Source organism: Orycteropus afer, unplaced genomic scaffold (assembly GCF_000298275.1).
Source record: "Orycteropus afer afer isolate SDZICR_OR568_19922 unplaced genomic scaffold, OryAfe1.0 scaffold00843, whole genome shotgun sequence".
Classification (NCBI taxonomy): domain Eukaryota; kingdom Metazoa; phylum Chordata; class Mammalia; order Tubulidentata; family Orycteropodidae; genus Orycteropus; species Orycteropus afer.
Genome location: NW_006922430.1, coordinates 507,746 through 530,448, shown reverse-complemented (window position 1 = coordinate 530,448; position 22,703 = coordinate 507,746). Strand labels below are relative to the sequence as shown.

General features: G+C 55.8%; 1 protein-coding gene across 1 annotated transcript in view; it reads right to left on the bottom strand.

The window, feature by feature from the left end:
- PLXNA1 (plexin A1) overlaps window positions 1–22,703 on the bottom strand; it is a 43,698-nt gene that overhangs the window by 2,174 nt on the left and 18,821 nt on the right. Inside the window, exons 8-29 of the mRNA XM_007958055.2 lie at window positions 22,281–22,395; window positions 19,262–19,462; window positions 17,225–17,321; window positions 16,955–17,148; window positions 16,644–16,795; window positions 16,423–16,543; window positions 15,944–16,080; window positions 14,698–14,865; window positions 14,330–14,423; window positions 13,818–14,057; window positions 13,527–13,670; window positions 12,926–13,160; window positions 10,306–10,448; window positions 8,536–8,792; window positions 8,151–8,217; window positions 3,622–3,768; window positions 3,301–3,460; window positions 2,481–2,584; window positions 2,031–2,127; window positions 1,639–1,829; window positions 1,296–1,465; window positions 23–235 (exon numbers count right to left, since the gene is read on the bottom strand). Coding sequence (XP_007956246.1) covers window positions 23–235; window positions 1,296–1,465; window positions 1,639–1,829; window positions 2,031–2,127; window positions 2,481–2,584; window positions 3,301–3,460; window positions 3,622–3,768; window positions 8,151–8,217; window positions 8,536–8,792; window positions 10,306–10,448; window positions 12,926–13,160; window positions 13,527–13,670; window positions 13,818–14,057; window positions 14,330–14,423; window positions 14,698–14,865; window positions 15,944–16,080; window positions 16,423–16,543; window positions 16,644–16,795; window positions 16,955–17,148; window positions 17,225–17,321; window positions 19,262–19,462; window positions 22,281–22,395 — 3,447 coding nt within the window. The remainder of the gene's footprint in view (window positions 1–22; window positions 236–1,295; window positions 1,466–1,638; window positions 1,830–2,030; window positions 2,128–2,480; window positions 2,585–3,300; window positions 3,461–3,621; window positions 3,769–8,150; window positions 8,218–8,535; window positions 8,793–10,305; window positions 10,449–12,925; window positions 13,161–13,526; window positions 13,671–13,817; window positions 14,058–14,329; window positions 14,424–14,697; window positions 14,866–15,943; window positions 16,081–16,422; window positions 16,544–16,643; window positions 16,796–16,954; window positions 17,149–17,224; window positions 17,322–19,261; window positions 19,463–22,280; window positions 22,396–22,703) is intronic.

Here is a 22,703-nt window from a genome sequence, read left to right as displayed (position 1 = left end):
GCAACCAACCCCACTCCCATACCTCTCTACCCAACTTTTGTAGTTGGGAATGTCCTTGGCATAAAGCAGCTTGTTGGAGGGTGAGTCCTTGCCCAGTTTGTGCTCGGAGGTGGAGCAGGAATCCATGAAGGTCTGGGCCACCACTGAGAGGCAGGCATCTGTGATGCTGCTCTTGTGGATGTCAAACACGAACTGTGGGTTCTTGATGACGTTCACCCAGAAGCGCAGAGGCAGGCTGCAGGCAGGGTGGCCTGGTCAGAGTCATCTAGATGCCACCTGGCCCATACCTTAGGCCAGGCCACTCCTGATCAGGTAGGCCTCCTCACCACATGGAGACCCCACCTTGGACCTCAGCTTCCCTCTCACAATGTAAGGAAGCGGTCAGCCCATGACCTTGTGGACCTGCTGACTCTGACTTCAAAGTGGCCAAAGACATCCAAGCAGATGGGGAAACTGAGGCTCAAGAAGGGGCAGGGGTTCTCAGTGAGTGAGGGCAGAGCCTCAGGGGCTGGATCCTGCTGTCTAGCCACAGACAGGCTGTCCTTTCCTCCCAGTCTATCACCTGTCCCCAACAGACACCATATATGCTCACATACATACACACAGTCACACACAGTCACATGCAAACATATGGCAACACAGTCATACACACACAGTCACGCACATGATCACATGTACAGTCACAGATACTAGCCATAAGCAGGCACACAACCACATGTTCAAGACCACACACGTTCACACATACTGCCATATACACCAGGCCACATATGTACCACCACACTCCCATGGTCTAAGGAATAAAGACATGCTCACATCTGGTACGGCACAATAAAGGGACATACTCTTACTTACACAGCACAGAGAAAACACACCTGCATATACACACATAGACAAACTCATATCTACTCAGCTCACAGAGGACACTCACAGCCTTAGACACACGGAGAACATAATGCCCACTCACATGACACACATAGATGTACTCAAACCCATGAACAGGAAACATCTACACACACACAGAAGACACACTCATACAGAGAACACATACCCACAGACATAGAGGACACACAGCACATGTGGAGGATATAACTAGGAGGACACACGCATGCAGAGAATGCACGCAAACCCACTCACACACAGATACACTCACACCCCCGGAGGACACCCTTGCACCCATACACACACAAAAAACACACAGCATACATGGAGGGCACACACAAAACATATCCTCATACCTGCATACACACATAGGGGAATACATTCACACCCACCCAGAGTCCCCATTCCCTGTGTACCAGTTGCTCTTCCAGGTGTGCCGCACATCGGCGTCGTGGATCTGGTGCTTGTCAGCCTGCTCATCCAGGAAGTCGAACATGTACTTGATAGCCAGTGGGAGGGCACTGCCCCGGTGAGCCGTGCTGAAGATGGTCTCAAACAGGTCATCCACAAACTTCTGCAGTGTGCCCTGGAGCAACAAGTGGCATAGCTCCAGGCTCCATTGCACCACTAGTCCCTTCCTGCATACCTGGGACCCTACCCTCCGTGGATATGGGGGAGGATAAGGACCAAGGGCTTTGCTCCAGTCTATTTGTCTTATCCCTATATCCCCCACCACCACCACCACCGCCCCAGAACTACCTTGGTGGCCAGTAGCCGTGTCAAGTAGATCTCTGAGACCATCTTGCTGCCACGGTCACCCTCGCGCTGGTCTAGGTGGTCGTGGTTCTTCACTAGGTGCCAGAGCTTAGTGCCACTCTCCAGGTCAGGTGTGATCATGGGTGTGCGTGAGCGCAAGCTGTCAGGGCTGCTGGCCGTGCGTAGCATGCTTTCTGGGGGTGCACAGGTGTCAGTGCTCCACCAGCAATGTCAGGGTTTTCACCTCCCAAGGTGAAGAGTCTAAGTGTCAGGCCTTAACAAGGTCCTCATACCAGGCCAGCACCAATGGGACTCCAGGGAAGCGAAATGAGGGTGGGAAAGCATGAAAGAGGAGCCCCGCACCCCTGTCCCTTCAGAGCGACCCTACTGCTCACCATATCTGCTGAGGGACTTGGTGAAGGTGGAGGAGTTGGAGATGTTGTAGGCAGACGTCTGCTTGGGCACTAGCGCCACAGAGGACCCATCTGTCACCTGGATGCAGAGGGCCAGGAGATGCCACCACTACCCCTGACCACCTGGATGGTAGTCACGTATCAGCCCCACTTTTCCCGGTTTGTGTATCCCTGACATCACCGCCCCACTGAGCCTCACTTCCCTACTGGTACACTCAGGCTGTTGGGACGATGTCAGGATAATGTCAGGATAGTACACACATGTGACTTCTGGGCCTTCTCCCCACATTCACCTTGTATCCCAGGTTGGCCAGAACCCAGCAGTAGAGCTGGCTAGGGTCCTCACACTGGCCCTTGCCTCACTCCAGAGCCCCTGAGGGCAAAGAGGTCTTGGGAAGGGGAAAAGAGGTTGCTGGACAACCAGCAAGTCACCTGGTAGTGAGCCAGCGTGTTTAGCCTCTTCCAGTCATTGTCAATCTTGGTGGTGACATCTTCATCCTGCAAGATGATCCGCGCCATGCGGCCCTGGCGCCACTCTACAGGGGAGGGAAGAGAGTGCTGCAGGGGGAGAGAGGAGGGCAAGGCACTGGGGAAGGGTCTTAGACACCAGAGCAAGGAGGAAACAGAACACCCTGCTTCTGAGCCACCATAGAGTTCAGTACAGAGCCTGAGGTGACACTACTCAAGAGTTCCTGCCCACAGGATGTATAGTACCCTCTGCTGCAGCCTCTCTCTCTCTCCTGCCCCACTCTAGGGAAACCAGCCCCCATTGGGGGAGCACCCAGACTCTAGACCCATGTCTTGGCCTGGCACTCTAGGCTCCAGTCACATCTACCCTAAACTCCAGAACTAAGCCCCAAACCTGCTCCTCCTCCTCCTTCAGCATCCTGGCTGGGCAGACAGCACCTCCACCTGTCCCATCACTCAAGCTAGGAGCTCCCTCCTCCAGTTGTCCTCCATCCTCTTCTGGCTGCCTCCCCCTAGTCTCCCCATAGCTTCCCAACTGCCTCCCTGCTTCAGCATTAAGGCCTCACTGCCCCTGGCTGAGCAGCTCTCAGACCTCAATCCCACCCCTCACTCAAGCCCCACATGGTACCCTATCCTGGATAAAAGGCTCTGCATGCTGCCCTGCCAACATGGCCACCTGCAGCTCAGCCACACTTGGAGCCCGCTCTGCCCCAGGCCCTGGAACACTCAATCCCACAGCCCTCATCAGGGTGCCCAGCCCCCTCCAGCCCCTCGCCTGGCTCACCCAGGTCCATGTCCCCAGCCTTAGGCCGTTGGGAGTAGGGCACGCCCTTGTAAACGGCATCCAGCAGCTTCTCCTTGACCTGTGTCACTGTGTCACAGTTCAGCCCCTTCACTGGCACCTCAGGTGCATTCTCATTCTCAGGGTTCACACAGTTCAGGGTCTGCAGGTGGGAAAAGGTGGCACCATTAGTCCCTTAGATCACCACACCCCTGCCAGCCCAGCAGGGCCTGCTCTGACTCCACTGAAGAGTCGGTGACCCCACAGCAATACCAACCAAGCAAAAAGGAGGGGCTCAGGGTACAAAGTAGCAGTGGTCCTCACCAGTGTCTTGTAGTCAATCTGCTGGCGGATGAGTTTATCCTCACTTAGTGAGTAGCGGGCCTCACCCGTAATGGCATCAATGGGGCCCTTCTCCATCTGCTGCTTGATGGCACAGTACAGCATGAACAGTGGCTCCCCTGCACACTCCTGGAGGTACATGGCAGGTGTCAGGCTGTAGCCTGCCACCAGAGCCCACCACCTACCCCTCCCAGGCTGCCAAGCATTCCCAAGCTACCTGAACTTCCTTCAGGCAAGGCAAGACAAGAAAACGCCCAAACTGTTTTTAGGAGGCAAGCATAGCACTACTTGTAGCACTACTTCCAAAACCCGCCCGAGACTGGACAAAAGAAAATAACCACCACCACAGACCAATTCCTCTCAATAAGTATCAATCAAACCCTTTGCACCTGTTCTTCCTACATCCCAAAAGCCTCTCCCCAGGTCTCTACTGGTCCTTCAGGACTCAACCCAGTGTCCCTTCTCAGAAGCCTTCCTTGACTGCCCAGCCACACAACTGCCCTCCCAACATGGTCAAGGCAGTCTACTGTACCTCCACCGGCCATTGTCACTCCCTGAAATCCCTGTATTTATTGTGACAACTATTTCCGCCATCCATCTCCCCTCCCAAGCAGAAGCTTCCTACAGGCCAAGGTGTATCTGTTGTGTTCATATGATTCCCCAGTGCCTAGCACAGAGCCCACAGGCCGAGGCCCATGTTACCAATGTGCAGTGCAGAGAACCACCCAGCCAGATCTCCACTGGTCTGGGCTCACATCTGCCCCCAGCCCTGGGCTCCCCAGCCCTGGGCTATGGCACCCCTTGCCCATATGAGCCCTGGCCGCCAGGGAGAGTTCAGGAGGTGTAAGAGGCCAAGGCAGGAAACAGGTCCCTCCAACCCTGGCAAACAAACCTACTCTGGTACACGTGCTGCGCTGTCCCTGTAACCAGATGCTACAGGAGCCCTCGTTAGCATCTGCAACAATTAAAGAGACAGCTGCTAAGGAGCAGCCATAAGCATAGGTCATCCCAAAACCTTCCAACAATACCCCTATCTTTGAAATTATGTTTAATTTGCAAACGTGGCTTAAGTGGGTCGGGAAGAGGAGAGAAGAGGGTGTGGATCAGGGCACAGAGCCATCAGAAGCTGCCTCTTCCTAGAAAATCAGAGACTGGTGAGGGAGAAGAGCCTTCCAATGCCTCACAAGACCAAACACCCGCCCAAAGTTATACAGGCCTGGCACTTGCAGAAGGCAGAAAGGCACACAGCTGTGTCTCTCTAGGTCAGAGAGATGAAGCCACTGGCCCAAGTCACATGACAAATGAATGGAAAAGCCAGGATTCAAACTCAGATCAGTCTGACTCTAAAACAAGCATCATCAGAGAGGCTCTAGGCTGGCCAGGAGACTCATTCCTGCCCTGCAGCTCCCCAACCTCACCCAGTCCCATCCTTTCTTCTAGAGAAGGGCCTCCCCAGATGGTGAGGCCAGGTGTCAAGAAGGCCCAGAACTTAAGGGCCCAATCCAGCCAACACTGGCCTTAGGCTCAATGATAAGGGAGGAAAGGCCTCACCCTGGCAGGCTCCTTCCAGCTGTGAAGTGCAGGAACTGCCTGAGGACAGGGCTGCTTCTCCCAGCAAAAAGGCAGTACAATGTAACAACTTGACAAGCGATACCAGGGCATGTGCTTCTCTACTTGGGAAAATCATGTTAGATCCCTACCTCACACCACTAACAAACAAAACTCATTTCTCAGAATAATCCAGGAGCTCAGGAAGATATGATAAAAAGTTCATTTTAAAAAACTCCTGTAACCCTCTAAAAGAAAAAACCCTAGGGAAATAAATGGGCAAAGAACAAAAATAGACAATTTGAAGAAGAAATATAGGTAGCTAATCAAACATATGAAAAGATGCTCAACTGATTATCCAAGAAATGCAAATTAAAGCAACAAGCCATCCATTCACACTTATCAAACTGATAAAGATGAAAAAGACTGATAATCAAGTGTTATCAAAGGTGTGGGTAAATGGCATTCAAACACTGCTGGAAGAAATACAAACAAACGTATGCAACCTTTTTTGCAGGACAGTTTGGCAGCATACATTCTAATTAAATAGGAGTGTGCCTAGTGACCTACAATGGCCTTTCTGGAAATCCACCTACAATAATCAGCAAAGTAGACAATGCTCACTGCATCAGAATGGGCTGAGGATTGCTCCTGGTGGGGGCCAGACACTCCTGACACCTGTTGTCAGCTCAACAATGTCCCACAACCACACCACATATCATTATGCAGCTGTCAAAAAGAGTGGGGGCCAGCACGGAGCACTGTTGGGAAGATGCCACAACATTGCCCAGAGCTGGCATGGAAGGGACCAGTGCAAAGCGTATAGTACTAAAGTAAGACAAAACCTTGCCCTCAGAGAAGCACAGCTCCATGACTTCTTCTTAATGTTAACCCATACTCTGCCTGAAGACATTTACTTCAGTTCCAAAGCCAGTCTGGGAGGATACGTCACAAATCACTGATGGTAATTAACTCTAGCTGTAGGGGAACGCATCCCCTTATACCTACGTCTCTATGTTAAAATGAGCATGGATTACTTTTCTAGTTAAGTTGTTTGTTTCTAAAGAGGAAAGAATTTAAAAAACAGTAGGTTGTTTAAAAACACCATATGGGGGGGGTGGGGGGAGGCCAGTAGCCAGGTATTTGAACAGGGAATGGCCCCTGAGGACATCTGGGAGATCCACCTGGGTGAGAAACACCGATTCCCTCCATGGCACTGTGATAAAATGTCAAGCCCTTCTGAGAGGGTCACAGGTCATTCCAGCATGACCCCTGCCAGCCTGACCTGGGCAGTGTCCTTGGGTCTAGCTCCTGCGTCCTCCTCTGTGTCATAAAGGTCAGACAAGAATTCTGAGTTGGGGATGGCCTGTGAGTAGACCTGCTGGAAGCTTCTATGGGTCCCAATGAGGACAGGGGTCAGCATGGCTTCAAGGCCCCCAAACTTTGAACTTGGCCCTCCTCCTCCATGCACATTCTGCTTCTGCCCACACTGGCCACCCTCACCTTCCCACCAGGCTTCTGCTCTTCCTGCTCCTTCTGCAAGGCATGGCTCCCCTCCTTACTCCCTTACCTGCTTCTCCTCCTAGAAGTAGCCCACCCAAAGGGCCAGAGGAGAGCTTCTTGGATGGCGCCACCCACTCCCACCCTCTCTGCTGGGAGCTTCACCCAGTCAGGCCACATCTGCCTCCCAGGAAAACTGGCCTCTCTGGCAGCCTGGCATTATAGAACACAGACTTAAACTGATCTCATTCCTCAAGGTGGTTATGGAGGGTTAGGACTACACAGGGACCATCACACTGAGATATTGCATGCCTGGCCTTCATGTTCCAACTCTCAGCTCCAAGCACTCCTTGTGGTCTATGGCACACAGCTAATGACCATGTGGTGAGCTCCCTCATCTTCCCAGAAGCGCACTTTCACAGGAAATCCACAGTTCCATTATCAGCCACAAGCTCTGATGACAAGGGCTATCATTTATGGGCAAACAGAGGTCACTCACATAGCCTCACAGGGAACACCACGGCCCTGTGCCCCACCTCCCTGTGCCCTTGCTCATTGCTCTTCCTGCCCACTCCAGGGCCTTTGCTCTTGCTGCTTCCTCTGCCTGGGATACTCCTTCTTCCCTGGCTCCTGCCAGGCTCACACCTTCTCTTTCTCAGACCTTGGTCAATCCCACCCTCCTTGTCTACCACCACTCATTCCCCTTCAACACTCCCCCTCTCGCAGCTTGCTCTTTTCAGACAAGGAAATCAAGGAAGAAGTCACGAAGTTAAGGAGTTGCCAGTTCCAGCCCCTTCCCAGCGATACCTCAATTACCCACCCTCCAATAACACACAGGACACAGAACACACTACGCTTGGGGCTGGTCACAGCCATGCCCCCTCCACAAGGATGTGGGCCCCATATACCACACCTTCAGATCATTCAAAAGAAGTCAGAGATCTAGATTTTTCTGTGTGGTCTCCTAAGGTGCAGGCAGCCAATGATGAACACTAAGTATGACCCAAACCAAACTCCCCAGAACAGACATCCAGCCAGGTGCAGCCAGTGTGCAACCTCTACCCGAGCCCTGTTCTGAGGAGGGTCACCACACAGGTGTCTGAGCAGGACTATCCTGGTAAGCACACAGGAAGCCCTCTCACCATGCCTCCCACAATAGATAGCAGAGAAAAGCCCCTCTGAGCATCCACCCTGCTCCAGGCCCAACCCAGGACTGGGTGACAAGCCTAGGGTCTCTTCTCCATCTCAGCCATGGGCATAGCACAAAGCCCCAGACCATCCTTGCAGAGCTGGGTGTCCACACGGACTTGCCTGCCCTGAGCTAGACCCTTGGCTGGGATTTTATCACCTCTCTGCATCCTTTTACTCTGTCTCTGACACCTCATTCCCAGACCATAGCCCCTACAGCACAAGTACCCCACCTCCAGGTCCCCCATCTCCATCTGTCCAACCCCTCAGCCTACCTTGAGGAACTTGTATAAAAGGAAGGTGAACCAGTTGGTTAGCATCTTCTCTGCCACCGACTCAGTCCTGGGGGGAAGACATGGTCAGGCCCTCCTTGCTCCTACCCACTTCTTTTTCTATGGCTTTAAGGTTGCCATGTTGACGGAGGCCCTCGCTTTCCTCCCCCAGAGCCCAGATCTCTGCTGGGAGGACTCAGGATGGCACTGAGTGGCCAGCCACAGACTAGGAATGCCATGGCATAGGGCCTATATGCCATGCCCTGTGGGGATTCGGAGACTTTCAAGGAGCAGCACACAAATGCTGAAGTAACAATAGCTTCATCTCGGGTCAGCCCACCCCCAGTACACCAATAAGGCTATGACAGGAGGCCAGCCTTGGACTCACCGCCGCAGCAGCAGCTTGGGGTGGTTCTTGCTCTCCAGGTTCTTCTCGATGAGGTCAGAGAGCAGCTGCTTGAGCACTCCTGTGGCATACTCCATCTCACCCTGCAGGGCAGTCATGATGAGTGAGGCCACGTTGCCACGATCACGCATGGAGAAGCTGCGCTGGGCTTCCAGTGTTCGGATGAAGGTCAGTAGGAAGTGCTTCTTGGTCAGCAGCTGCCCAAACAGTGTCAGTGACTTCTCCACATTGGCCTGCACCTACAAGGACATCAGCTGGCTCAGATCATGAGGCCAGCCCCGCAAGTGACAGTAAGGCAGGCCTCTGGGCCAAGGAGCCTCAGGTGCACAGGCAGGCCTCAGGGCTATCTAAGCACAGTGATCCCGAACCCCAACCATCCTTCACAGCACAAATCTCCTGCCATGAAGACGGCCATGCCACTGCCCACCATCAGGGCATGTCATCAAGATGAGCTGGGGTAGGTGGTGCAGAGCAGGAGGTCCTGCTCCTGCCACCCTCTGAGTGGCCAGCCTTTGATCAGCACCTTTCCTAGCCTGGTCCAGGCAGCTCAGAGGAAGCCTAACTACCAATAGTGGCATTCAATGCCCATTCTTGCTGGATGCCAAGAATGGTGACAACAATCACCATTGCAAACATCATCCTTATTACTTCATGGATATGCAACTGAGTCCCAGAGTGAGGCAGGGGTCTGCCCAGGGATGTATGGCCTAGGGGTGGGCACAGGGGCAGAGCACAGGCACACCAGTCCCAGCCTGCTCCCTCTCACACACACCAAGGCTCCCTATGGCAGGCAGTTCTCTACCAGGCCCTGGCCCACCCTGGCTCGGGCATGCCAGTCCCACAGGCAGACAGGTGGCATGCACTAGGTATACATGCAAAGTCTCAAGCAAAGACAGACAAACACAGCAGCAGAGACACCACAGAGAGTTGGCAGAAAGGAAAAGTAGGGACCAAGTCCATGACACAGAACCTCATTACAGCATTCCTCCCAGGACTTAAGGCAGCCTGGGGCCTCAGCAGAGCACCAGGAAGGCCCCCAGGCTCATCCTAAAAGGGCAATCCCTGCCTACAGAGCCCTGAAGGAGCAGGTGCCCAACATCAGAGGGGTACAGATGCAGTGCCCTTAGACAGAGAACACAGCACAGCTGAGAAGACACCAGACTCAGAACAGAACAAAAGGCTCAAAGTGGATTTGTTGGGGTCTGTATTGACAACTCTCATGAGACACGGCACTGCCCATGACCACAGAACAAACCCCACCTCTCTGAAGGTCCCAGCCACATACCCCAAGCCAAAGCAAGCCCAGCTGCTGCCTGCCACAGGCTGCCCCACCCCCCAGCATGCCCTGCAGCACTACCCAGAGGGTAGGTGAGCTGCAGGTGGTACACATGAGAACATTAGGCCCAACTGAAAGAGGTATGCCCCAACCCGTCCAGCAACTAGGGAGCCTCCAGAACCCAGGCTGGAGAGGTTTGCAGTGATGAGACCTGGTGGCACAACCCTGGGCCAGACCCCTTTTCTGCCAATCCTGGGACACCAGAGCAGAACTACCCTCACCTGCAAGCAGCACCTGCTAGCCCACCCTGGCCCAGAGCTCGGAGGCCCTGGCTGATCGAGGATGTGCTTTCAATTCTCCCATCTTCCAAAGACTCAGCCTGCCATCAGGACCCACCAGCTGCCCACTAGCATCCTAAGGAGCCCTCAGGCAGAAGCAGCCAGCAAGCTCACACACACTCCTTGCTAGGGTCCTACCTCCATCTCCTTGAGCACAGGGTGGTCCTCAATCCCAGGGAAGAGTACTCGCATGGCATAGGTCCGGTAGTCGAGGAACGGGATACCAGAGCCATCCAGGTCACTGGTCAGCTCGTGGATATCTGTCTGCAGCTCTGCAAAGGCTGCAGATCGGACACTGGTCAGAGCTGCACACCCCGTAGGTGAGCCAGCCCACTCAGCCTGGGCCCTGTGCACACTCAGGTTGGGCACCTCACTGCTTGTGTGACCTCAAGGACACTCCTGTACCTCCCTAGGCCCCAGTTTCCTCAGGTCTAACACAGGGAAAAATGCCCTCTGCATTACTAGGGTGCCAGAGAAAGCACTGGCACAAAGGCCAGGGCTAGTGGGGGCTTCCTGCATCTCAGATCCCACCATTTAGGGACAGAGCAGCCACAAGTGGCTGGCTCCTCCTGCTACCCCTGGGTTCAAGCATCCTCCCTAGAACCCTTGTGACTCAGGCGCCTGGGAAAGAATGGGGCACAGATGGGTACACAGAATGGTAGGACCAGGACAAGGAGCTGTAAAGGTCCGCCCCAAACCTGCAGCAAATCCACACACCTGACAGCAAGTACAGGAGCCCAGGCCTCTCCCAGGCCACATGTTCCCAACCCTGACAGGCATGCCCAGACAGAGCATTCCAGAGCCGTGAGGTGTCGGCTCTGCAGTAGCCTAGGAACACACTATCTGATCAGAAGCCAGAGGAGCCGAGCAGTTGTGTGGAGACGTCTGGCAGGTTTAATTAAAAGCGGGAGCCTTTCATCTCCTGGCACCGCTGCCAGGCGCTGGGTTATCTCCACCCATCCAGGTTGAACCACCAGCTACTATGCTCTGTACATGCACCAGCTGATAAAGGCCATCAGGCCCATAGCCGCAGCAAACAGTATCCTCACAGGACTGTGGACCCTCAGGACCCACCTTGCAGAATACTCTCCCCATGCACTCTGTATCCCACCCCAGCCTGACCAGAACTGTCCATGAATCAGCAAAAGCCCTTACCAAGGGCCATCCCTGCTTCCCCAGCCTGAGGGGGCTCCTAGGCATGGCACTCAGTGTTGAAAGTAGAGAGTCTTGGGAGAACTGGGATGTGCTGGTCCCAGCAGTGCTGACAGCAACATGGTGCTGGTCAGTCAGCCACAAGGCCACCATGGGCAGAGGGTGTGCCTGGACTCAAACCAGCTCTGTGCTTGGTTCCTTCCTCACCCAGGAGAGGAACAAGACAGTCTCTGCCTCCAGAAGTTTGTAGCTCTAGGAGCCAACATCTGCATGAGGCCCAAAATGACCCTGATCCCCAGCAGCCCTCCACAGCATCTGGAGTCATGACTGTCCTGTTCCTCAGTCAAGACTCAGAAGCCTATACAGGGCCAGCAGTGGCCCAGTCAGCCGAGAGACAGCAGTGGTGGGACCATGGGCCTCCAGCAGAAGGGGCTGTGCCCCTGTGACTTCGTGCCCAGGAAACCAGTGGGAAAAAACAGCTCACACAGCCACACACAGCCATAAGAGGGTCTTGAGCTAGACTCAAAGTCAGCCTGGCAAGACCCTTATACTGACTGCCATTCCACTTCCTCCCCATCAAGTGGCTGCCAAGTGGCCAGGAACTCTTGTGCAGCCTACCCTCTTGCCCTCACCCCAGCCAAGCATACTCCCCAGTGCTCCAGGGAGATGGCCAACGTCAAAAGAAACCTGGCTTAATGTGGCCTGGCCCCATGGGCCTCACTATGATGCTGGGCTGGGCCCTGTGCCCCACAGATGCCCTATGCCCCACAGATGCCCTATGCCCTGGTGTAGGCCGAATACCCTGACTCATCTCCCTGACTTACTTCTACTCATGGCCAAGTGGTCCGCAGCCTGTCCAGGGCCCAGGCTACCTCCTGGTGTGTGGCTGCCTGTAGCCACTGGTTCAGCAATGACCTTATGCCCTGGCTGGGCCAGGCAAGGCAACAGGACTCTCTCTCTTCCCTATGGGTCTCATGAGCTTTCACCACGGGGTAGAACCCACCTGAGAGTATAGCTGGCATAGGGCAGGCACATAGCCAGGCAGACTCCTGAGGCCCCTGGTCCCAGTTGCCCTGAGCCAGGAGAGCCAGCATCACACTTTACAGAAGCCTTACAGTCACCCTTACTGGGAACCACCAGTATGAGCCAAGTTCCTGCTGCTCACACCAGAGTCATGCCAGACACACACCTCATTTCAGCAGAAGGAGCTTGACTTCTCAGGGATAAATGTCTTACAGATAACACAGCCTAACAGCTTCCCAGAGCCTGAGAGACATCCAGGACACAGGGACCCCATCCTAAAGGATCCCCACCTAGCCCACACAGGCAACCCCCTTCCCATGGCTCACACCCCTCGTCAACTCTTACAAGATCAGAAGCAGGGCCTGTCAGCATGCCTGCTCATAGGTGAGGAAACTGTGTCAGAAGAGGTCCCCAGCAAGGCCAGATTCCAACCCAGGCATCTGGCTCCAGGGCTGTCCTAAAAATGACACCATCCCAAACCAGGCTACTGCCACCACCAGGCCCCTGGGGTCACAGCAGACAGAGTAAAGCCTGGTGAAAAGACGGCCAGTCCCCGCAAGCCCTAACCCCCAGCCATGCAGACCTTCCTTGCATTCGAGCGCCACACGGGACTCGAGGTTGTCCATCTGTAACTGCAGCCGTTTGAGGGTGCGGTCGGCGTCACGTGACTTGCGCTTGTAGGCGATGAGCACGGCCACAATGACAAGCAGCAGCAGGCCCCCACCCCCGCCAATGCCCACGATGGCGGGCAATGTCAGCAGGCTGTCAGAATACACTTGCAGCACACCGGGCGAGAACTCAAAGCCGCCCGCCCGCACCTGTTGGGGTGGAGGGGCTCAGGACCACCGCAATGCTCACTCAGAGCCCAAACCCCCACCCAGAAGCCCTTGAGATCCTGCCCATGACTGATGTTGGTGGGACCCTGGGACACAGGGCAGGCACCTAAGGGGACCAGGTGATATTGGGTTCAGCCAGGGCTCAGGGCGCAAGCCAGGGTGAATAAGGCTTGGATGGGCCAGATCAGAGTAAGTACAGAGTTAGGGCTTAGACAGGAGCTAAAGTTCCCTAGGAGGCAGTGTTGGGAGGTCCAAGGTGGGTGGATCCCCAGAAGCAGAGGCAGGCCAGGGCACAACCTGCCAGGGCATCAACCCCTAGGTGGAAGGACAATAGGAACCTGGACGCACCGTAACCTTGTGCTGCCCCGTGAGATTGGGTGACTCGCACAGCAGCTGAGTCTCTGACACAGTGAGTGCACAGGGTGTGGAGCCAATGAGCACTGTGTAGTTCAGCCTTGAATTCCCAGGGGCTGGCGGCAGAAGGTTCCGGCCCTGTATTGGGGGGGGATGCACCAAGGCCAAGCTGAGGGGGGCCCGAGCCCAGACCCTTCTCTGAACCCAAGTGCACTGCAGCCTCTACCCCACCACCTGCCCAGGCCACGCCACCTGCCCAGCACACACCATGGCCCACAGGCCCACCTTGAGGATGAGGGGGGAGCTGGGCTTCAGCTCCAGCAGGCCTGTAGGGCTGAGCGGCTCGAGCACAGGGTCAGGGTAGTAGAGAAAGGTGGATCCATTGAGCACGAGCAGGGCACGCACATTGTCCATGACAAAACCTAGCTCATCTGGCCGCTCACCCAGCTCTGGTGGGGTCCGTACTGGGTTGTCCACGGATGGGGCACGGCACACCATGGTAGTATCATTGTATACTGTGCAGCTCTGTGGACACACAATGGTTGCTGGGCCAGGGGCTGACCTTCCTACAACACTGCCACAGCACCCACCCCTAGGCAGCCCATGGCAGGCCATGTGGAAGGTGGGCCAAATGAACAGCTCATTTGGCTGCAGCCCAGGCATGAAATGCAGAGGGCTGCACATGAGACTCTCCGAGTGGGTGAGAAGCTAAGGAACAGGGTAAGAGCACTGTGTACAGAGCCACACAGGCAAAGAACCAGAGAGACCAAACCAGCAAGCATCGGTCGAGCACTCACGTTCTCCCGCTCAATGCCTCCATACTTGGCCCGGATGCGGGGCTCTCGAACAGTGGCGAGGTTTGTGCCCGTGACTGTCAAGAGGGTCCCCCCACTGAAAGAATAGGGTGGGAGTGAGTCATCAGATAATGCTCTGAACCCCATCCCACTAGAAACAACACAAACGGGTGGGGTCAGACTGAGCCAGCCTCCCCAAAAGACAACAGCAGATCAATACCTCCACATGGGTCACTCAAGGAATGACCAGACACAGGCAGGAGAGGACAGGTGTGTTCGGGCCCCAGGGAAAGGACCTTGTGCTCAGCTCTGGTTCTCAGCAGCAAAGCATGGGGAGGTGGCTGGGCCTGTGCGGGCAGTGCATCCATTACCTGTTGATGCTCCACTCGGGGTCGATCCTCAGGATGGTGGGGTCCTCCGTGTAGTTGTACTGCACCTCAGGGTTGGTGAGCTGAGCACGGTTGATGTTGATGATGATAGGGGCACTGCCGGGGCTCTGCCCAGGGGGTGTCAGGCACCGGATTTCCCTTGAGTTCCTCCTGGGAGATCGGAAAGGGGCATTCAGGAGAGAGAGAGAGACCCCAAGGTCCATGACACACCCCACCTCCCTGGGCCCACTACTTCCTGGCTACAGAGGGCAAACCCCTAGAGTGGACTCACTATAGCTGTTCCCCGTGTGCTGTCCTGCCTGGCATCCAGGACTCTGCTGGATCAAACTGCCCTTGCCATATCCCCCAGGCACATGGCTCAGTTGACCTCCTTCAGACCACAGCACCACAGAAGGGGTCCTGCTGCCCATATTCATTCTTATAGTGTCCCTCTACCCCCATGCCCCCAGCCCCTTAGCTATCTCACCCCTACAGCACCTGTCTGCCCACCCATCAAGCACTACCTTGCTGGCACAGCCAGGCTCCTACAAGCCTTCAGGGCAGCACTGCAGGTGCCTATAGCTCTCAGAAATAGTCAAGGGACAAGGCCTGTGCCCTGCTCACTTCTGGGAAGGCCCAGCATGGTGCTTGGCACTGCCCTTGACCACTCCTCATCAGCCTCAGTAGGTGGGTGGGGTCCTCAGGGTCTCCCACATCAGGGTTTCCTTGCCCACAGCCCGGCTGCAGCATCCCTACTACAGCCAGGCCTCATGGCACAGCCCAGCAAACACCATGATTAGTGTTGATAAAAGGTAATTACCGCAGGAAAATATTTAAAGGGCTGCCTGTTATCACCCTAATCTAAAATTACCCACTTCAAACCTTGGGCTTTTGTTAAGATTTCCTTTTTCTCTCAAAATTTTAAAAAATTCTTCTTATCGTGTTTCAAGAGATTCCCCCACCTGTCCCCTGCCCCAGAAAGGAAAGACCAGAGCCAAGGCAGCCAGCCTCGCCCACTTGCCCCCTCTTCCCTTCCCACTCTGGAGATAGCCCCTGTCACCATGGGAACCTTCTCCCACCTCTGGGTTTCCATAGTGATCACCCCAGCCAGGCTCTCTCACAGCCCCCCGTTTCCCTGGTAACAACGGGGGGGGGGGACACACAACACAGCACCATGTGAGCCAGGAGCAGCAGCAGCCTGGCCCCTACACCCCATGTAGACCCCCATACCAGGAGGAGACCCCCATACCAGGAGAAGGAGCAGGGCCGGCCACCGACAGACACAGCCACGTCACTCCCTGCATTCAGGTGGCTCCCTTCGATGCCAATCCAGGTACCCCCAGAGAGAGGCCCACGGGCTGGGCTTACGCGGTAAAAGGTTGGATTCTGCAGCAAGAAGGAATTTGTTGGGGCTCCCTGGAAACCCCTCCCCTCTCTACTTGGCCTGCTGCCCACAGGAGCAAGCCCCCACAGGCACACAGACCCTGGACCTGGGCCCGAGATGAGGATGTGTGTGACAAAGGGGGAATAGCATCCAAGTCTGGGGGACAGCATCCAAGTCCAAGAAACAGCAGGAGCAAAGATGTGGCTGGACAAGCAGGCCTCAAGGGAGGATGGGGAGCCCACTGCTGGAGGTAGCATGGTCCTTGCACCTGACAAGACCCTAGCAGCTTCAGCCACTGGCCTGCATGCCAACCCTTCACCCATTAGGGCCCAGGGAGAGCTTACCACAAAGGTGAAGCGCTTAGGTGACAGGGCCCGGTAGTGGGGGGAGCAGTCTCGCACGCACACCTCCACCAGGGCATCGTGGCCACGCACCAGACTGGCGTCCCCAATCTCACAGACAATCCTGCAGGCCACAGGTGGCTCAGTGGGTGGGCAGGTGGGAGGGCCCAGCCAGGCCAGTGGAGACCCCACCCATCCCACTCACCTCCCCACCCTGCACTCACTGCTCAGCGCTGACGTACTCGCTCTCCACAGGGCTGCACAGCACCTTCCCCACGCGCACGCCCAGCCGCACGTCCTCGAACTTGAGGCCTAGGTTCTCACCTGTGATGGTGAGCCGTGTGCCCCCCTGCCTCGGGCCCGTCTCAGGGGACAGCTGTGGAAGGGCAGAGGCTAGGCCCAGTACCCAATCGAGGGCCCAGCCCTAGCTTGTCACCCACCCTATACTGAGGGCTGCCCAAGGTAGGGGTGTCCATCCCACCTAGGGCTGGCTGAAGGGTCAAGAGCCTGGCAGGGCGTTGTCCTGCCTACCTACCTTGAGGATCTTGGGGTCAGCACAGCGGCTGCTGCCATGGCGGGCATGCATCCAGGAGGCAGGTGCATCAGCAGGGCAGTGGTGGCGCAGGGAGCAGCGGCGCTCAGCCACACACCAACCACACTCGAAGTGTGGATCAGCCTTGAGGCAGAGGCCGCAACTCTCACGCAGAGCTGGGCACTTGTAGAGGTGTGCTGGGGGGGTAGGTCCAGTCAGCTCTGCCTGCCAGCCCACTGCCACCCCCCATCCCAGGACCTGGTTCCAGCTCACCCTTGATGTTCTGGGGGTTGTCAATGACAAAGTTGCCATTCCACACGACAGAAAGGTTCACTGGCAGAGCACTGATGTCGTTGCCCTCATAGAAGTACTATGGGTGAAGGGGAGGAATGCCATCAAAGATTCACCCCCAAGGCCACCACCCAGGCCACACTGCATAATGCAGGGTCCTGGAGGGGGAGGCTGCCCCTGCCTGCAGAGCCAGCCCCTCAAAGAGAGCCCCAAGGGAAGCCCCTCGCTATCCCCAGGCACGTTGTGGAAACCAGGCTCAAGTGCACTGTAGCACCACGGTTCTAGGTGGGCCTTATTTCCAACCTAGAGCCCAACCTCTCTCAGCAGCCCATCTACCGAGCCAGCTGAAGCTGCTGCTACAAGCCAAGCCCAGCTCCCCCTAACCCCCCACCCCAAGGCATCCTTCCTGCTGGCCATAGACCCACCCTTCAGCCTCCAGGGGTGACACCCCACTTCCCAAAGACCACTCCAATGTGGTCTCCCTGGAGGCTGCATAGGGCCCTCAGTGCACATGCCCAGTCTGCCTCTCCCAGACAAAGACCTCCCAGTCAAGCTTCTGGAATATGTCAGAATGCTTATGACCCCAGCTTCTCTTTCTGTCAGGAAGCATCAGCAGTCCCTCCTCAGGACTGTGTGAGAGGCCCAGAGTAGGGGATCTCCACCCCATGCCAGACCAGCAGGCTCTGCCTCCACTGACTCCCTCCACATTCAGGGTCCCCTATGCTTAGGGCCTACCTTCCTAGGAACCCAGGCCCAGCCCTAGAGCACCCACTTTCTGCAATGAATGACCTCAACTCCCCCTCCCTGTTTGTGTGGAGATAGGCAGCCCTGGGACTCAGGGGTCAGCCAGCAATTTATCATTATTTTATCTGCAAGAATGTAACTGGATCCTATCAAATTCTCTCAATACTCCCTTTTCCCCTTAAACAGAAAAGATAAACATGGGCCTGGCAAGAAGGGACGGCAGGTGGCAGCAAACCGAAGAGGGCAACAAGGGAAGGCACAGCAGCTGACAGGCTCAGGGAGGGGCACAGGAACCACAGGAAGTATACAGAGGCCAACCAATGGACAGACAGACAGTCCAGGAACATTGGAGCAGATGGAGGGAGATGGATGGTGGCCAGGAGCAGGAAGTAGAGGTGCACGGTACACAAGAAGCATGGTAAAGAGCAAGAAGGGGAGGTCTAGAGGGACAAGGATGGGAGGCACAGCCAGCCTCTGGGCAGCCCTGCTGTGCCCCAGACACTGCCCTACTCTGGGATTTTGGGGGGTAGGGTAGCGCAGGCCTAGCCAAGGGCCAAATATCCAAGGTGATATCCCAAAACCACCACACCTCAGCCCACTCTAGGAAAGGTGTCTACAGGGAATCTTTTGCTCTTCTGAACAGTCAGGGGACTGAGGCACAGACCACAGCATGGACCTGGCAGAGTATGCAAAGGGAGCAGGACTTGAACCCAGGCCTCCTGACTCCACCTTTAACAACCACCTGTCACTACATTAATTGAACCTGACCAAAGAGGCTTTTAAACATCAGGCATTACATGTACAGTTCCAACAGGGCTCTCCCTCAGCACCCAGGCAACACCCACCAGCTGATTTGCAGGTGCACAGCCTGATCTGAACACCAGGCTACTCCACACTTGGCCACAGGGATGTAGACAAAGAGTCAAGCATATGGACTTTGTGGCCCCGACCAGGCTGTTCTAGGGTGATAGGGATGGTGACGAGTGGTAGACAAGATCACACTCAGAACTCAACTGCAGCAAAGTTCCACATGAAGGCAAATGCTAACTGGTCATGACTCCCTGTTGCCCCACCCCATGACATGTGCCCCCCAAATGTCTAGGTGGCTCTTAGGCAGTCAGACTGGCACAGCCCTCTGCCTACAGCCTGGTATACCCAAGGAGTGTGGCAGGGACCTGGGCCCTGGGCCCTGGCCCCTGGGGAGCCAGAGGGGCCTCTGAAGCTCTCAAAGGCAGGTCTGACTATGTGGCCCACCTTCACCATCTGGGCACTCACCGAGGAGTTCTGGCACTGCAGGCTTGAACTGTTAAAACGAAGGGCAGTCACACGGGCTGGGCTACCCGGGATGTGAAAGAGGCACTCATACCCGCGCTGGCCCGACTGAGGTTGGGGCAGGTTCCGAGCCGTCAAGGTGATGGGCTTCACCACGCCTACAGGCACATAGATCTGGGTGGAGGGCAGGATCTGTGGGCAGTCCTGTGGCAACAAGGCTTCCATTGAGCTGGGGGCCCTCAAGACAGGGCGCCCACCTAAGTGTCTGCTTAGGATGAGGGGCAACCAGCTGGCTGGGCAGGCCCCTCATCTAGCCTAGGATACCCTGTCCCAGGTGGAGGACCTGGGGATGAGAGGGGCCCATCTAGCCCACAGTTAGAAGATCCTGGAGGCTGAGGTAGATGAGTGGGAATGCTGGGGCCTGGGGAGCAAGTAAAAATAGCTAAAGCCAAGCAGAAAAACAGCTTGGCCTCCAGGGTCAGCATTTCAGCAACAATAACTGATGCAATGGCCTGGCTTCCTTGCAGCAAGGCTGTCAGCAGTGGCAGAGGAGCTGGCCCCAAAGGAGCCTAGAAGCAGGGCTTTAAATAGAGACGCCACTGAAACAGGCCTGGTCCCTAGGCCCTGCAGCAGCTCCCAAGTGAGCTGGGCCAGGAGGCTCTGCAGAGATGTGTGGGCACTGGGGAGCAGGACTGGGAGCTCTGCAGAGACATCCCCCAAACACAGATACCCTGGGGCCAGGCAGGGGGTACAGTCTATAGACAAGGGCACTAGCCACACACTCAGGGGCTACATTTCCTGTAGGGTGTTGAGGCTGCAGCCCCTGGGGAAGGAGCCAACACACACTGAACTCCACTTCATCCCAGCATTTGCCCATCCAGCTGAGGGTGTCCAGGACCAGTCCCAGGCAAGGAAAGGTCTGCCCAGCCCCCTAGCCCAGACTCCTGATGCCTCTCCTGCCCACGATGCCCCTCCACAGCCAATTCTTTCTGGCCACCGAACTTTGCTCTGACTGTTCCAACACCCCCCTCTCTCCAAACAAACCCCAATGTGCCCTGTCAACTGGGTACCAGCCTTCTGTCTACTCTCTGTGGGTCTCAGTGGTACCTCAGGGCCCCAACTATGAGAAATGGGGCAGCTCTGGACTGGAATGTTCCTTCAAGCCCATGTCTGCACTGGAGCTCCTGGAATGGCCTGAGCCAGCCTGAGCAGCCTGCTGCCACACACCCCAACCAAAATGTACCTATGGGAAGTCAGGGAATAGCAGCAGCTGGGCCCGGCCCATCAGTGCCGACATGGACAAGGGAGCATCCTGGCCAATGCCAAGACACACAGCACAGGCCCACTGGGCCAGGGTCTGTGTTGCCCACATACCTACTTCCCACCACCCACACTCCCCAAACTCCTGAGAAAGGAAGGAAGATGACCTCAAGGGCCGTGGGGGCCTCATGGCCTAGAGAGGTAGAGGAGTGAGTCTCGCCATTAGGGGTTTGCCTATAAAGGGACTGGGGCGGGGCACAGATACTAGGGGAGAATATGTGATCCAGGGAGGAATATCTGGGAGAATAAACACATTCCACAGATACTCTTTTCCTTAACTATAGACCAGTGTCAATTCCAGCTTTTCATTTAGACTCTTCTAATGAATCCGACCCGACGGCACATAACAACAACGAATATATATCCACAGACCGAAAAACCAACTTGATTGAAAGGACTTGGGTACATGATGACCAACAGTGCCCCTGCCTTCAGGGCTCTCCCATCTCTGGCTCTGTCTCCCTCCTTCTGCGGTGCCTCCAACTCAGTAATGCGCCTGTACTGGCTAATAGCACCCTGTCTTTTGCACTGCTCCCTACTTCCTATTGTGAAAGTCAGGGTTTCTTCACCTGTGCCTACCATCCTGCTTCACACAGGCAGGGGTCTCCAAGAAACTGCCCTTACCCTTGCTCATAGGGCTTCGCTTCAGCAGGATAGCAGGATCCTATACTCGCAGGGACCTTTGTTTTGGGGTGGGGGGTAACAACATGGTGGCACAGGTAGGAGCACAGGAGGGGAAGACTGAAGGCAAAGGAGGAAGGTGCTCATCTAAAGGTGGGCTGCAGGCGGGGGGCTCATTTTGGGGTGAATAAGAAGTACACTTCTGGTGATGGATGGGGAAGTCCCTGTCTATAGGGTCTCCTGTGGCTTCTGTTTCTCTGGGGAGCTGAAGGTGCTGATTGGGGACCCACCAGGCATGTGGCCCTGGCCTCAAATCCTGGCTCCTCTAGCAAAGGCTAGATGTTGGGCCCTCCCCACCAGGTCTAGCCTCTACCTACCCCACCCATCCAGCCCAGGTCCTGTCCCACACTTGTCCTGAGTGCCTTGGGCCCCAGGAGAAGTAGAACCTCTGATTATAAACAAAGTCAGTGCCTTGCTCAGCTCCAAAATAATTACTACCTAATTATTATCAATTACCACGCAGTGCTTCAAACAACTCCAGAAGCCAGCCAGCGGCGCTGTGAGATAATCACATACACATCTCCCTTCAACTATCTGTCCCGCACAGCGCAAGGCACCACCCTTAGCCCACCTGGTCCCTAGGCTCACATTCCCAGCTCTGGCAGCACTGCCCACTCTGAGTGAGCCAAAGCCCACCCATGGCCTGGGGAAATTCATTCTGTAGCCATGAAACAGAGGTCCAGGGACAGGGCCTCATCTGAGGCTTTCTCCCCTTCCCCAAGAGTGGCAGGATCCCCAGTGAGACCAGCAGCCACTACGAAATGCCACTGGGCCAGGACAGTATCCTTTGGGCCTGGTGTCCAGAGTTCTCCCTGACTGGCTCTAGACAACGTGCAGCTCACCCCTGCAAATCCAACCCAGCCTTCCTCAAGCTCTCATTCCCCAGGCCTCTTACCCAGTGCAATCTCCACCCAGAGCACCTTCTTCCATCAACCCACAGAGCTCATAGTCTGCTCCACCCAGCAGGGGCCAACCAGTCACTGTGACAACATGGGCTCCACCCCCATCAGGATGGCCATACCTCTGACACATTGACTCGGCCCTCCAGGAAGGCGCAGTCAGCAGCGTTGTGAGTGCAGACGTGGCGGTACTTGCACCAGTGGCAGGGGAAGGAGCCATTGACACAGGATAGGCAGCTGCAGGGAGAGGACCAGAGATGAGGTCCCAAGGAGCCCTGCCCTGGCCACGCAGAGTGCCACCTCAAGCCCTGTGCGCAGCTGTTCCTGAGGGCCCAGGCAGACTGCTCCTTGCCCACTCCCACCAGCCCCACTTGGGTTGATGATTTTCTCCTTAGAGCTAGTTACCACCTACCCTCCAGCCCGGCGTAGTCCAACAGAACACCCCTTGGTAGTGGCAAGACTAGACTTGCCTGTTTGATGCAGTACCACTAGCCACATGTTACCCTGGGGCCCCTAAAACATGGCCCATGTAGCTAAAGGGCACT